This window comes from Onychomys torridus, chromosome 11, assembly GCF_903995425.1.
Source record: "Onychomys torridus chromosome 11, mOncTor1.1, whole genome shotgun sequence".
Classification (NCBI taxonomy): Eukaryota; Metazoa; Chordata; class Mammalia; order Rodentia; family Cricetidae; genus Onychomys; species Onychomys torridus.
This window is the reverse complement of record NC_050453.1, coordinates 60,786,390-60,802,794: the sequence shown is the minus strand read 5'-3', so window position 1 is coordinate 60,802,794 and position 16,405 is coordinate 60,786,390. Positions and strand designations below refer to the sequence as shown.

The 16,405-nt window shown below is 50.2% G+C and overlaps 1 protein-coding gene across 15 annotated transcripts in view; it reads right to left on the bottom strand.

Moving 5' to 3' along the window:
• Nfasc (neurofascin) overlaps positions 1–16,405 on the bottom strand; it is a 168,916-nt gene that overhangs the window by 34,195 nt on the left and 118,316 nt on the right. For 8 of the 15 annotated variants that reach the window (XM_036202975.1, XM_036202978.1, XM_036202976.1 and 5 more), the window contains 11 exons: positions 11,946–12,089; positions 11,142–11,253; positions 10,672–10,838; positions 10,010–10,157; positions 8,784–8,908; positions 7,650–7,694; positions 6,357–6,458; positions 5,893–6,090; positions 4,224–4,294; positions 2,768–2,990; positions 932–1,047 (listed from right to left, as the gene is read on the bottom strand). In XM_036202975.1, the coding sequence (XP_036058868.1) occupies positions 932–1,047; positions 2,768–2,990; positions 4,224–4,294; positions 5,893–6,090; positions 6,357–6,458; positions 7,650–7,694; positions 8,784–8,908; positions 10,010–10,157; positions 10,672–10,838; positions 11,142–11,253; positions 11,946–12,089 (1,451 nt within the window). The remainder of the gene's footprint in view (positions 1–931; positions 1,048–2,767; positions 2,991–4,223; positions 4,295–5,892; positions 6,091–6,356; positions 6,459–7,649; positions 7,695–8,783; positions 8,909–10,009; positions 10,158–10,671; positions 10,839–11,141; positions 11,254–11,945; positions 12,090–16,405) is intronic. The other 7 variants (XM_036202977.1, XM_036202987.1, XM_036202988.1 and 4 more) reach the window with 3 other exon arrangements.

Here is a 16,405-nt window from a genome sequence, read left to right as displayed (position 1 = left end):
ATACACACGTTGGTTCATACACGTATACCAAACACATGTGCTCTGCAGGACCAGCCCAAACCCAGCACCTTTCTAAGGAGTTCTAGCTGAACTGGACCTTCAATAGACCATGTGTGTTCATATAGTCATGAGCTGTGTGATGCTCTGCCAGCAAGGGACCATGTATGATAGGACAGTGGTCCCATAAGATTCTTCTACCTAGTGATGGTGTGGTAGCCATCATGATGTCATATTATACTATATGTACGATGGTGCTGTGCAGACAGGTCTACAGGGCTGCCAACCACAAAAAATCATAGCAATACAACTGGACCACTTGGTAATGACCATCACTAGGCTTACACATTTATAATCCCATCCTATGCTTCATATTTACTCAATACTTGCATTCTGCCTTGTAGTGATGGGGATTGAACCTAGCCAGGTTCATGAGTGTTAGGCGAGCATTCTACCACTGAAATATGCCCCTAGGTCCTACTTTATACTTTTGATTCTATTAGAAAATGCAGCTTACTGTAAAACAATTTTTTAGTGTTACACTGCTAACAGTCTCACGCATCTGAAGCTTGCTGTGTGCATCAACTGCAGTAAGTGGCCATGCTGAGGAACTGGCTTGTATAAACTAGGTTTGTCTCAGTACGCACCACGATGCTGGCACAATGACAAAATTGCCTAATGATGCATTTCTCAGAACATGTCCCTGTTGCTAAGTGAAGCATGACCATATGTATAATATACATAAATATATGTAAGCACGTTTGTGTTCCCCACTGGGTAATTCTGAGTTCCAGAAATCATCTTGAATCGACTTTAGACCCCATAAGTATTCCTAGGGTCCCTTCCAGACCCCCTACACACCGCAGCTGCTGCCCCTTGCCCTGGTTAGCGAGCGAGCAGGTGGTTAGGCGGGGCTGGGGGCTGGCCTCCTCACTCGATACTCTCTGAGCTGGCCTTGGACCGTGTCAGAGTAGACCCGGTTCCACTGAAGGCTGATGGCTGTGCTGTTCATGACTCGGATTTTAACTTCCGTAGGTGCTGCTCTGGGATCTGCAATACGTAGGGACAGAGAGCTGGTCATACAGGCAAGGTTGGCGCTTGGATTCCAGGGTCCCCCCGGACATATTCTGACAGCCTATACCTCCACCCTACTGCATACTGGGTACTCCAGAGCACAGTGAAGTCTCAGGACTAAAGGGTGACAACCCAGGTGACCAGAGCAATTCTTTGTGGCACCTGAGTGCTGGGATCATCGACCTTCCTATCCACTCTCTATCTGTCCCCACTGCTCCGTAGCCTAAGGGGCTGCTCTCTTACCAGCCAAGTACCTTTTCCTCAGGCTTCTTGAGGAGTTTGGCCAATAGGAGGTGCCAACATGAGGCACCAGGGTAAGAGTAATGGGAGAGCGGACATTGCTTCCCCTGGCTTCCTCTGCTGGGCTGCAGGTTGACAGTGCTACATTTCTCTGCCCACAGCCACAGCTCCTAGGGTGATGCTCACAAGCGGTGGTGACTCACATGTCCCCAGCCCCTCTGAGGCTCAAAGGGAAATCACAGGTTCCAGCTACCCCAAGGAGGCTCAGAGACCTTAGTATTTTCCTCTAATACTCTTCCTATATTTTCAACAATCAATTCTGAGCGTACCAATGGAAACACTATCTACAGACAGGAGATGCCCCAATGTCGTTCAGATAAGAAATGTGGCCCTGTGACTCCCGCTCTGTAATCAGAACAAAGCTGCCACAGTGGTGCACAGGCCCCAGGGTGGACAGCTGTAGTGGAAAGTCTGGGGTCATCCAGGAAGCCCGACATCACACTCACTGACTGGTCGCCCCCACTAGACTCCTGTAGGGAAGTATCTTCCACCATAGAGGTGGAACTGGGATAGGCCCCTTTGCTCATTTCCAGTGGGTCCAATCCATGACTGCTTCTGGGACTTGGGCCTCACTACATCCCTCCTCAGCATCCTGGGGCCACTGACCTTCCTTGCCTCCTGTGTCCACTCCTACTAAGATCTGACCTCACCCCTTCCTTCTGCTAACCACACCAATCCCGCCATCTCTTCTTGGATCAGACACAGACCCAACTATTGAGTCTGGTTGGCTCTGCTTTGCTCAGGAGCTGTGGGACTGATGTCCATGCACTAGGCACAGAGGCCATGCACACGCTTTCACATATAGGTCTAGAAGGTTGGTTTGCCCAGAGTCAACTTCCAAGAAAATCAAATTTCATGTTCAATTCCAAGGCCTGGAAGCATTTCTGGAATGCTAGAAGATGGTGGGTCAGGGACACTCTGGTTGGTGCTCTGTTAACTTCACTGTCTGTCTATAGCTCCCCTGTGGTGGGAGTCTAGCCTACGCTCAGCTTCCTTGGAGCATTTAAACAGCTCTTTGAACAGCAGTCCTGATGTTTTTTCTTGGTGCCAGCAAGGCTTGGCAGTAAAGCAACTTGTCTGGGGATCTGGAGACCTGGGGACCCGGGTTCTATTTTCAAGTTTGACCATTTGCTGTTGTAGAATCCTGGAAAGGGTTGTCTCTAGACTCTCAGGTTTTATAGCTATAAAGTTTCAGTACTGGGCTAAGTGGGGATGTGTTCAAAAGACAATTCTCCTGATGTTACCAGGTGCTGCATGACCTAGGCCACAGTAGGGCAGCCCTATCTCCTGGGAACTGGTCGCCCTTCTATGACACATCCTGAGTTCTGCAGCCCATGAGAATGGCCATGTACAGTTGGCTGTGAGGGTCCTATCGGGGAAGGGAAGGGATACTCACAATCTTCTCCTGAGTACCCAATGATGGTGTCAGGCTCGGGACCCTTCCCAAAGTCATTTTCAGCCTGGACTCGGATCTCATAGGGTACGTAGACAGGGGTCTGCCCCACCACATAGCGAGAGCCCCACACTGTGACATTGTTCCAAGTTTCTCGGGTCTCTCTCCGCCGCCACTTGACGATGTAGCGCAGATTGGGGCCAAAGGCAGAGGTAGCATTCATGGGCTGTACAGGAGAGACAGACAGACAGGCAGACAAGGTGGACAGGGTGTTGTAGGTAAAGCCACCCACAGCTTGCCTTCTCCATTTGTTCAGACACTCTACCCAGGCTTTGCCTGCTATCAGCCAGCTCCTTTCCAGTACAGGGGCTGGTACCCTGCTTCTGTTGAATCCTCAAAAAGTCTAAAATCCCAGGAACTCTGTAGGACCCAGATTTTCTATGACAATAGGTTCACCAGAGACTTAATCACTTTGACTGCAAGCACCACCCAGACCGTAGGTGCACAGGGAACAAATGCTTTACTTGGGGTGAACTTCTTCCTATGGCAGAAGAAGCAGGGAGGCAAAGACTGACAGTTGTGATATCCAGGGTCAGAGAGAGGACTCCTATCTAACCAAACTACTCTCCTGCTGGTGAGCTCAAAATCCCAGAACTGACTTTAGTCCCACCAATTCCACATGTCTGTCTTATCCTTCTCCATACATCAGAGCTCACTAAAGATGACTGCAACCCATTCATCCCAAGGAGCTGGCTGAGAAACCAGGCCCCTAGATCTGGCCACACAGTGCCATAGACCAGCTGTTGGTCAAGGATGTTGGAGGGCCAGGCTTCAGAGTGATAGTACTGCCAGGGGACTCTGAGGAGCACCAGGTCTCTGTTACTTGTGGCAGTGAGTGACGACATTTTCAGCTTTTAGGACTGGTTTAGAAAAAGTCAGTTTCTAAACATATATCCCAGTTTTAGTTTGGAAAGTGTGGTCAGGGAGCTAGGGTGAAGTTGAGAACCCTAGCCTGAGGGAAGCCTCTCCGGTCATCTCAGGCCCAGGCTATAGAAAGGACCTGGACTTCATGATGGCTCCAGGGCCCCCAACAACCCACTGCCCAGAGCCAGCATGCATCAAGTTCAGTGTTGGTGTTTTGCAAGTGTCTCCTTCCTAAAGCCTGAGTCCCTCCTTCAACATCAGACCGTTTATTTTGGTGGCTTTCTTGATGAATTTGGCTAGACTGGCAGTCTGTGGAATTGGGTGGCCTTGCTCCCATCTCTGGTCTAAACTCCTGCACCTAGGACCTTGTCCTGTTCACTTCCAAATGCTCAGCTTCAGCACTAGCTTGGTTCTCAGAGGACAGTGGTCCCAATCGGTTAGATAGTCTGAAACATACTATGGCCCCAGGGAGTAAGGAATGGGGGCTCCTGGGTGCCTGCTGCCAGGTGAGTGTGGGGTGGGGAGGTACTCTTACCGTCCATGTGATCTCCATATTGTTCTTCCTTGTTCCTTCTCCCTTTACGTCACTGGGATTGGACTCAGGGGCTGGAACCCAACAGATGAAGCTTCAGTCAAGCCTGAGCCTGACCAGGGTACCCCGTTTGCCTCCCACCTGACTGCCCCTTCTGTGCTCTGGCTCTTCGCAGCCTCCAACGCTCTTTTTCTCCCATGCACGATGCATCTTCCTAGCTAAGATTGAAAGTAGACCTAATTCCCTTTCAGTTTAATCCTTTACCAGACAGCACTCACCCCAAAGCTTTCCACACTGCAGCTGGCCACTGTGCTAATGCCATGTTCCCTTCACAGGTCATCCACCAGCATGGTTAGCGACACGCTGGCTTATCCTGGTATGTAATGTTTGGGGGCAAGCATTTCTACCTCCATGAGCTGGCGTGATCTCATAAACCTCAATCTTATCCTAGTGTGTTGGGAAGAGATCTCCGACATAACACCAGCTTATCTCTTTTTTATGTATGCCTCTGTCACAGCTCTGCCCCTTCAAGCAGATAATAAAGGATCATTAACAGTCATAAAAGTGACAGTTAAGATTTATTATGCGCTCATTACATGACAGCCACCACAGGAGGTCTTTCATGTGCTTCTGGGTGTGCACGGCTGTGGAGGTCAGAGGTCAATATCGGGTGTCATCCCCACTCACTCTTCATCTTAGTTTTTGAGACAGGGTCTCTTACTGTACCTGGACCTCAGTGATTCAGCTCCAGTGGCCAACCAGCGAGCCCCAGAGATCCCCCTGTCTCTGCTTCCTTAGTGCTGGGATTTCACATGGAGCCACCATGGCCAGATTTTACATGGCCATTGGGGGTGGAATTTAGGTCCTCGTGGTTAACTAGCATTTCACTAGCTAAACTATCTTCCTGGCCCCCAAGACGCATTTTTTTTTTCTTAAAAATCGGTTTAACATTACATCTATCTATCTATCTATATCTATCTATCTATCTATCTATCTATCTATCTATCTATCTATCTATTTATGTATCATGTGTATGTGTGGGTTCACATGTGCCATAGGACATGTGTGAAGGCCAGAGGACAACTTTTGGGAGTCAGTCATCTCTTCCCATTATTTGGCTACCAGGGATCAAACTCAGGTCACCAGACTTGGCAGCTGGTGCCTCTACTCCCTAAGCTATCTCTCCAGCTGTTTTAAGTAGGATCCCCAAGAGGTATGTTGTAGTAGGACAGGCCCATAGGGTCGAGGAAATTGGCTCAAACCAGTTGCCAAGGCATGCACGTCCTTATGAGCCAACCTGGAGTCTGCCTGAGGGCCTAGCAATAGGCGCTGTCAGAGCTCCTGATCATGCCCAGCCAATGAGGAACAACTTCACAATGCCACCTGATCCGGGACCCAGCCTGGGCACTGGGAGGAGGGTATATAAGGCCTTCCCCATTATTGAATAAATGAGTCTGCTGTTTGCCTTCAACTGACTCCAGGTGTCTGTCATGGACACCCATGCTTCTCACCCCCTTCCCTGAGGGAGCTGTTAGGATCCAGCAACAGCATGTATTACTCTCTAAGGTGAGGACGCTGGGCCTTGGACAGCCAAGTAACTTGCCTAAGTTCCCAGGGCTGGGAGCTAGGGGAGTCAGTGCAAACTCAAGGCAGCCAGAGCTCAAGTACTCACGTGCTCCGCTGGTTCTGTAGCGCTCAGATGGGAGGCTGGGGTGGCTGCTCCCAACCTCGTTGACAGCGATGACTCGGAACTGGTAGTTGACATACGGGGACAGATGGAGGACGGCTGAGTTGACGCTGCCTGGGAACTTGGAGTGGTCATGCCAGACCCCTGGCTGGAACTGGTCCTCTTCAAACTGGATGACGTAGTCTGAGTGGACAAGGAGGACAGAGCTGTTTTGGGAGTCACAAAGTCCTGCTTTAGAAGCATGTCCTTCTTGGCTTCCATGTATCTTTACCATCTCCCCAGGATAGACAGCGGCACGTGAAGATGACTTCCCAAGGTCCAGGGAGGCATCAAGGCCTCCATGCATGGGCCATGAGGCAGGGGTGGGTGCAGACACTGGGGGGCCCTAGTCCAAGGCTGTTATGTTACCAGCTCTCTCTGGCTTTGGAGCACAAGGGCCCTGGGCTGACCTGTGATGGGGCTGTTGTTATCGTCCCCTGGGATCCAGGTCAGCCGCACACTCCTCTCAGCCAGGTCAGTGAGCTCCAGGTCCCTGGGTCGGTCTGGCCGTCCTGACAGCAGAGGAAAGAGATGTCACTTTGAGCTTCTCAGTGATAGCCAGTCCCTTTCCCTGGGGTAGGCAGTACTAGTCCTGGACAGGTCCCTGAGGGGCTCAGGTCTCTACTGCCAGCAGATCAAATCCCAGCCTACCCTGGAGGGCCAGTTCAGGGACCACCCCCTTTCCTCCAGGAAGAACCAAGAATATCGGAGACACTAACAAGGAGGGCCAGGCAGGGTGGGGGAACAGGGGCCAATTCATCCTATTTCTTCGGATCTTTTAGAACCCGTACTTTGGGGAAAGGCTGCCGCTTCCATAGAGACTTCGGGGAGGTACAGAGATTCATCTCATTTCTCATGATTACTCCTTGTTTCTCTGGATGCCAGGACTCTCAGGACCAGAGCCCAGGAGAGCTCTGCAGTGCTGAGCAGGGCGGATGGACGAGGGAAGTGGGGAGGGTACAAAGGAAGACCAGGCCCAGAAGGAGGAGACTTAGTTTGGGTTATGTGAGGGAGAAGAACAGAGGGGGCCAGAGGCATCTACACAGGAGTAAGGGAGACAAATCCGTGGGGGTGGGGTTCTAGTCAGTAGCAACATGGCCTGGCTTTGGGAGAGTCAACCAGCCATAGAATGTAAATAGACAAATTTCTCCCACATCTTACCTCCCTGAACCAGCTATTATGTTCTGGCTGGTACTGGGAGGACCTAGACAGTAGGTCACCTAAGTTCACATTAGTGTGTGTGTGTGTGTGTGTGTGTGTGTGTGTGTGTGTGTGTGTGTGTGTGTGTGTGTGTGTTGGGGGAGGGAGTATACACAGGTGCATAGCAGTAGATGTGCAGCAGTCTATAAATTGATGAGCCTGTAGGGGATAATCTGAGGAAGCAGTAGCCTTCCTGGCTGGCTATTAGACACTTCTGAGGTGTAGCTAGGGGCAGACAGCAGGAACCTCAAGGAAGGGCTAAGTGGGGCGGAAGAAAAGGAGATAAATGGCTGTCCAGACTTCTGAGTCCAGCCTGCAGGAGGAGCCCAGGGCAGGGTTGTGATATGGTCCAGGGAGGCAGGTGGCTGTGGGTTCCTGAGGGCCAGGGGTCAGATGTGGGGCAGGTGGAGTGTTGTCCACCAGCCTGTAATGTGCAGTCTTCTTATGATTCCTCTTCAAGATTCCACCCCTAGGCACCAGAGCCCCCGATTAGTACCAATTACCTTTGGGTAGGGCAGCCAAACGGTTAGTTGGAGTGGCCTGGTCAGCTGCAACAGTAAGATGGGTTATCTAGGTTAGCAGTTTAGCAGGTTAGCAAGGTTAAAGAGTTCCAGGATGGGAAAAGACAGATGAGGCTTTTGCAGCTGTCTGTGTGCTGCAGAGCCCCAAGCAAGGCTGCACCCTCCCTTCCACAGACAGTCCCCCCTCCCAGATGATGCTTGTGTTTCTTCCATGGCCTAGAGTGGAGTCTCTGGCTTCTTCCTGTACAGACATATTAACATATCTGGGCCCATCATGGCCAGCAAGTGTGACCTCCACTGCAGGAGGTCAGAGAGGGAAAGGACAAAGGTGACAGCAGAGGACCTGCTTCACTGGAAAGGGGCAGCCACCTTCCCTTCTGTTTACGATGGTTTGGTATTTGCAGTCCAGCCTGGACGCACGGACAGGAAGGGATGGTGTCATTTTGTCCAGTGTGTGACACAGTGTGAAGTGCCACAAAACCCAGGAGCAGCATGGGAGAAGAAAGCTGGAGGAAATGTTGGAACACACACACACACACACACACACACACACACACACACACACACCACATATATACCACACACACACACACACGCACCACATATACACCACATACTCATACACACACACACCACATATATACCACATACATATACACTATGTACACCCCCCACATACACACCAAACACACACACACCACACATACACACACCACATACAACACACACCACATTCACAACACACACACACACACACACACACACGCACGCACGCACACACGCACACACACACACACACACCCCTTGGTCTAGCATTGCTGTGGGGTGGCTTTAGTCAACTGGGTGGTGTGGCGGTAGCTGGAGGAGAGCCGAAGAGGAAGTCACCCCCCATTCCATACCTTTCAGGTCAAGGACCTCCCTCAGGAGACAACTCCAAATCGTCCTCCTCGGCTGGCTTGAGAGTGGCAGCCTCCTAACCCAGAGACCTGAAGAGGTCATGGCCCCTGACTGCTGCTTACTAGGCATCCCCTGGGGACCGCCCAGTGCTCACAGCTACTCTGGCTGCTGGGAAGCAGGGAGAAGGGTTGTCTGTGTGATGTGGGTGGTAGCCATTACCTAGAACAGTGAGGTGAGCCTTGGCCAGGTCTTGGTCCAGCTCGGTGCTAGCCATGCACGTGTAACTGCCTTGGTCCCGCTCTGCCACGCCAAAGATGGTCAGGGAGTCCTCTTCCTTCTTCATCCTGCAAGGTGCCAGGCTGAGGTTGGCAGGAGGGTGGCTCCCACACTGGGCATAGCTGATACTTTCTTCCCACAAGGGGACAGTGAAAAGGAAGACAAAGGAGGTGGCAGAGCCAGCTGAGAGCCAAGGCTCCTTTGAGGTGTGGGTGCCATCTCAACACTCTGATGTAGGAGAATGGAGAGTGGATGAGATGCTCCTCAGCATCCACACTGTACCCATCGGTGAACCTTTCTGTGTTTCACACACTTCCCAGATTAAGGTACCATCACCCTGACACACCCAAGACAGGCTGGCGTGGCTTCTCTTCCCCTACATGTGTTTTATCCTATGTACCAGTTCTGGCGCTCTGTCCCTGGGCTCCTCTGACCTGTATCCACCAGAGGGAGGGGCATCCCAGAGCAATACAAGATTGTAGTCAAACTGTCAGTACCAGTGGGGGCTGGACGCCCGTGCACGCAGGCGGGGTGCAGCCCTGCATGAAGCTGGGTGAGACTAGGAGTGGATGACGCCTTACTGCCGGGAAGGCATACAGCGAGGAGAACCCTGGGAAGGGAGGTAGGGATCAGTGGTTCTCAATCCTGACTGCACCTTAAAAAACACCCAGGGGACCTTTCAATACTATCAGCACCCGAGTCCTACCCATACACAAATAAAGTCTGAGCTGGTGTGGGAGGTGCAGATGGGGTACTGTCAAAGCACCCAGAAGATCTAGTTGCTGAGACCCGTCAGGCAGTGCACTGGATGTGGTAGCTAGGGCCAGACCTGCCCTCTACTGGCGAGAAGGGGCACTGCATGCAGAGCTGAAAGGATTGAAGCGTGGAATACAAGAGACTTTAGGTAAGGGAGAAAACAAAAATGAGATATCAAAGAAGGGAGGAGGAAAAGTGAGAGAAGGGGTGAGGAGACGAGAAGGTGGGAGAGAAGAGGTGAAGGAGAACAGGTAGATAAGAGAGAGGAAGAGTGGGTCCTGGGATTGCCCCCAGGAGAGGGTCGCCAAGGCCATCACCCCTCCTGGTAGCTCCCTAGCGGCATGAGTGACAGAGCAAGCAAGAGCGAACATCCTCCTAAATGTGCACCAGGAATCGAGACAGAGAGCAGAAACCTGTTTCCAATGTACAGTGGCTCATCGTCCTTCAGCCAGGAGACCGTGAGCTTCAGGGAGGGGTCATGCTTCACGCGACACTCCAGCTGCACCGTGGTGCCCCTCTTGACCACCTGGTCCTCAGGCATCCTGAAGATCCTGGTGGGGTCTGTGAAGACAATTGGGAAGCTGGCACGGACCCCTCCTCTGCCCACCAGCCCCGAGGTGGCCATGCAGTGTGACATGCCTGACCCCGAGGTGTCAAACACAGAGTGCAGCAGGCTGTAAGAATGGTGAGGGGTTTGTGGTGTGTGTGTGTGTGTGTGTGTGTGTGTGTGTGTGTACTGCCAGTGTGTGCATGTGTGTGTGTGTGTGTGTGTGTGTGTGTGTGTGTGTGTGTGTGTGTGGCGGGTGGGGGGTGGGTAATCAAAATCCCCAAATAGTTCTCTGGCTCAGAAATTCGTGATGTGAGTGGTAGTGAGGGGAAGAGGTGAGCTTCCAGATGAGGTTGATAAGCGGCTTCGGTGTTCCCACACTTCAGTCAGCTGGAGTCACTGACAGGACATGTGTGGTGCCCACCAGACCTCAGGCAGGGACATTTCCTACTGCACCTATGGATGGATACCTGTGAGCATAGCTTTCCTGCCTCACCTGAACTCTCACCTGTGAACCCCCTTGCTTACCCTTGACCTCTAGGCGGACTTGATTTTCAGCTTTGCCCAGGATATTGGTGGCCACACAGGTGTAGATGCCTTGGTCCTCTTTGCGGATCATCTTGATTTCCAGACTGCCGTTCTCGTAGACGTGGTAGTTACCACCATCCAGGTTGCTTCCTTGCCCATTCTTAAACCTCACAATAGAGCAGCGAACACAGCGTACTGAGAAAGGTCTGGCCCCAGGGAGCTAGGAAGCAGCAGAGTCCATGGTGGGGTGGCGGGTTGGGAGGCTTGAGGTAGACACATGGAGTCCTGAGTTTTGCAGGCTCCGCCTGTAGCCGCTAGCTGGCTCTGGAGAGACGCAGCTCCTCCTCTCTGAACACTATGGGGGTTCACCCAGAGGGCCAGCTTTGAAGGTTTAAAGATCCCTACAGGGCAGACGGGAGCAAAAAAGACAAGTGACCCCCACTGGGGAGACCTGGGCTCCTGGGACTTACCATCGGAGTGTTGGAATGGGAGACCCGAAGAATGGACAGTCCAGCCGTGTCCGATTGTAAAGGATCACCCTGATGAGCTGGTTCCGAGGAGACAGCATCCGAGGGGGTACATCTGAAACCGCAGAGGGCCAATTCGCCAAGATGGGTGCGGGGCACAACCCTTCCCCTTCTTCCCTGGTGTCAGCACAATATGCTTCCCCCTTACAGCAGCTTTCTGGACGCCTAGACACCCAGATCCACCCCTTTCTTTTACAAGGCTCGTCTAAGGGAAACTGTCCAACCTACAGCCACAGGGGTTCAGGTGTCCCAAGATCATTACAAATGCTGCCCAACACATTTGTAGACCACAGTCATGTTACAAAGGATGGGACATCCTTGCTGTAAGGTTTAGGTGAGGAGGGAGGGAGTTTATCCATCTGCCTGTCCACCATCTGCCTCACATCCAAACTAGCTTTTTGTTGTTGTTGTTTTGTTTCCTGGGACGGGGTCTCTCTGTGTAGCTTTGGAGCCTTTCCTGGCCGATCCTTCACAGCTCTGAGACATCTTGTATCTACCGGTTCCCACTGCCCTCTCCTTGCTCAGGAAGTACTTCCTACCCGACTTCTCTGATGGGATGAGCCCTATGGTCATCTGGCTTGGTGGAGTGCGAGGGCTCCTCCACTCTCCTCACAAACCCCACCTCCACGCTCTCAAGCCTGCCTGGCATGCCTAGGCTCCAGAGAAGAAAATGTACCTCATGGCATCACTATACCCCAAGAAGACCCCCACTGCCAGTGGGCTGAGACCGTGTGAGAGTATGCTCACCCAACACACTGACGAAGGCATTGGCCAGCAGGTAGCCATGTTCGTTGGATGTGTTGCACTGGTACACTGCCCTGCTGCTGATCTGAGTGTCCCGGAAGATGATGGTGTCTCCAGCCACCTCACGGTTGGGGTTGGGTGGTGCCGCTACAGGTGAAAAAAAAAAGTTTCCCATAAGAAATGGAACCAGGCAGAGTGAGAGGCATGCAGGGCTCTGGACAGGGTCCCAAATACACTAAGGGTTCTGAGGAAGAGGCGGCTGGGTGGACCCAGGTAGACCTAGCTTCCAGATTCAGCACTGCCGAACCATGTGACCTGGGCCCTCTGGGAGTTTGTTTCTCCATCCATCATCTGGATGGAATCTGAATCTTTGCTTTATCCAAGCAACAGCTGGGCAGCTGCGGTTGAAGATATGAGCTATGGGAAACTAACTTTGGAAATAGGAATCTAACTACCTCTCCAGTCAACATTGTTCATACCGTTTGCCTCAGATCCCAGTCTGTGGGACAACCAATCACCTCATGGAGTCTTGTGACAGTATCCTGAGACTTTTCATACAGGTAAATAGTGAATAGTGGAAGGCCTAGAAATACTGTTGTTGTTTTCACTAAATTTATTTAGTTAATCGATTTTCTGAGACAAGGTCTTGTTAGGCAGTTCTTGCTGGCCTTGAATTTACCATGTAGCTCAGACTAGCCTTAAACTCATGGCAATCCTCCTGCCCTAGCCTCTCAATACTTGGGATTACAGACACGAGGAAGTCACCGGGCCAGACATTCATTCATTATGATTTTAATCCAATGTACACTGACAAGAATACAGCAGCATCCAAAGAGCCCAAACCCGCCATCTTCCTATCCTCTGGGCAGAACCTCTCTCACAAAAAGCTGCCCACCAGCCAGAGCTTCATGCCAACTGAGCCATCACGCCTATAGAAAGGTCTTCCTAAGAAGAGTAGCCTGCTTAGAGGGGCCACGCTTGCCTGTAGTTCCCCCGGTATTGCTGGCTTTCGGGAGCTGTGGCCCTGCCCATGTGTCACTCTGGGACTTGGGACAAATCAAGGACACATCTGTTCTGGGGGAGCATCATTCCTGTCTTCCCCATGAGGAGGAAGAATAAGGGGAGGGAAGGAGGAGGGGCCATAAAACCAAAACTTCCAGAAGTGTAAACACCAGCTACTTCTCTCGTTTGTAACCACTGGAAATATCTGGACTTGGGAGCGAATGCTTTGGCTCGCTGAGGCTGTGAATTCACTGGGATTTCTTAGACCTTTAAAAAAATAGGAGTCTGGCTCTACGGCGCCACTCAGCAGATAGAGAATCTGGGGACTCAGCAGAAGGTAAAATAAGGCACACTCCATGTCCTATTCATCTACCCTGGGATCTACTCAGCAAAAAAGGCACCTGGGAAGTGGCACCACCAACCTGAACGCCCCCTAACCTGGCCAGTTTCATAAACCCAATTTCCCTGCCAGTCACCTCTCCCTGGCACTTCCCGCAGAGGCTAACAGATGACCTCAGGGCTGAGGATCAGCTGCCAGCCCTGGGCTGTGTCTACAGCACAGTGCTACAAGGTGTACCACCACTGTCTGCTTCCCCCAAAGTCTACGAGGTCAGAAGACTGCGGCCAGAGGGCTGTGGCTATGTCTCTGCTCCTGGCAGGGTAATGAGTCCCTGGGGGATAGCTGCAGATTCCGTTTTAGCTGGTGCAAGCCCTCTGCAGCCCAATGCAGTCCGCAGCTCCCCGCCTCTGGTGGCCTCCCGCGATCCAGAGTCCAGTTTCCTCACCCACTGTGTTTGAAAGGGCACAGACATGGCACCTAGCAAGCTGCCTCCCTGTCTCCACTTCTCCACCTGTTCCTTTCCTGTTTTTTTTGTTTTTTTTGTTTGTTTGTTTTGTTTTTTCCAGACAGGGTTTCTCTGTGTAGCTTTGCGCCTTTCCTGGAACTCACTTGGTAGCCCAGGCTGGCCTCGAACTCACAGAGATCTGCCTGGCTCTGCCTCCCGAGTGCTGGGATTAAAGGCGTGCGCCACCACCGCCCGGCTCCTTTCCTGTTTTAAAATGATTTTTCTACTTAGCACAGGGAATCACGGGACGATATTCTCATGTATACATACCAATAAACTTTGATCAGATTCTCCCCCAGCTACACTCCCATCTCCCTCTGCTCCTGCTCCTCTTGGTTTCCTCCCCACAGCCTCCTTTCTCCTTTCACATCACATATACTTACGTTTAGTTATTCAGCTATGTGTGACTTTCATTTTTCCCCCTCCTCCTCCTGCTTTCTCGTACCTCCCCTCCCTTCCTTTTAAATCACTTTTACAGACTTCTGCTTCTGTGTCCTTGATGTGTGTGTGTGTGTGTATGCATATTCATCTGCAAGCCCAGACTCCACACATGAGAAAACATAGCACAGCAGTCTCCATCTGGCTTATTTCACTTAACATGATGCAAACGGCTGGTCTTCCCTGTGTCAGAATAAAACACCATTGTGTCTAGGCACCGTGTTATTCTCCATCTGTTTGTCTGTGGATGGGCAAGGAGGCCGCTTCTGTCTTTTGGCCGTCGTGAACAGTGCAGCAAAAGCATGAATCTGCAAGTATCTTTGTGGTGTGCTGACTTAGATTCCTTGGAGTATACATGTGACCAGGAACGGTATAGTTTGTCTTGTTGATGATTGATAACTTTTTCATCTATGTTTATCAGGGAAATTGGTCTCCCTCTCTATATTTTTTCTTGTCGAGGAAAAGTCTCATTCAATAGCCCAGGAGAGCCTGGAATTCACCAAGTAGTCCAGGCTAGCCTTAAATTCACAGCCAATCCTCCTGTCTCAGGTTCTTGAGCAATCCATCATGCCCAGCTTTATAGTTTGTGTGTGTGTGTGTGTGTGTGTGTGTGTGTGTGTGTGTGTGTGTCCCCTTCAAGTTTGATTTCAGAGTGATGCTGGCTTCGTAGAATGAGTCTGGTAGTGTTCCTTCCTTTTCTCTCCATGAACAGTTTGAGGAGCACTGGTGTTAGCACTTCACTAAAGGCCTGGTAGATTCAGCCGTGAATCTCGCCTGGTCCAGGCCTTCAACCTTGTTGCTTCTTTGCGGTCTGTTTAAGTTGCTTGTACATTCTTGCTTTAATTTAGGTAGGTCATATGCATCTAGACCTTACCCATTTCCTCTAGATTTTTCAAATTATATATGTTTTTCCTAAACCATTTCCTAAATATCCTCTAGATCTTATTGAAACCTGTGGTAATGTTCCCTTTATCTCTAATTTTATTACTTTTGGTATCCTTTCTTCCTTTTGGTTCATTTGGATAAGAATTGGTCTATCTCGTTTATTTTTCCTAAGAACCAACTCTTTGTCTCATTGAGTTTCTTCCCTGATTTTTATTACTTCCTTCCATCTACCACTTTGGGGTTTGGATTGTTCTGTTTCCCTTGAGACCTTGAAGTTCATCCTCGTGTGATGTAGGTGAGGTCTTTCGGTATAAGAAGTCGCAGCTCTGAATGTTCCTCTTAGATTGGCCTTTGTTATATCTCCAAGATTCTGATAAGTTGTGCTTTTGTTTTTATTTGATTCTCAGAATTTAAATTGTTTTTTCCTCCCAGATTTCTTTAACGACTCATTCAAGAGTGTATTTATGAGCTCCTGTGGGTTTTTCTCTTTATTGATTTCTAGTCATATTTCACTGCACTCTGAAAAGATACAAGAAGCTATTTCAATTATTTTACACTGTTATAACTTTCTTATGGCATCAAATGTGACTTACTTTGGTGAAAGTCTCAGAGATTGCAGAGATGAATGTGTACTTTGGAATGTTCTATAAATGGCTGCCGAGTTCATGTGATCTTGGGTGTGGATTAACTCTGAAGTTTCTTTACGGACTTTAAGTCTGGATGGCCTACCTATTGATGAGATGGGATATTATGGTCACCCACCACTGTATCAGGAACCAGCTTCTGCTTTATGTCCAGAGTGCTTGTTCTATGAAATTGGAAGCCCCAGCATTCAATGCATATATATTAACAATCATTCTCTCTTCTTGATGGACTGTTTCCTTTACTAGTATGTAGCGGCATCCTTTACCTTTCCTGACCAGTTTTGATGTTCAGTGTACTTTATCAGCTTTGGGAATAGTTACACCGGCTTGTTTTCAACTTCTGTTTGGCAAATTCCTATCCTTCACTTTCACACTAAGTGTGTCTTTGTCAGTGAGCTGTGTGTGTGTGTGTGTGTGTGTGTGTGTGTGTGTGTGTGTGTTTTCAATTGATGAATTGAGTTGCATTTAGTATTATTAATGACAGGTTTGCTAACTCCTGAAATTTGTTGGTTATTTTTCTGGCTAGGGAATTATTGTTTGCTTTTTTTTCTCCATTCACATTAAGAGTTTGATAGGTTACTGTGTTGGGCATGATGGATCTTTTCTGAGTTTCCTTATTCATCTATTCTGTATGAGAAAGCCACATTCT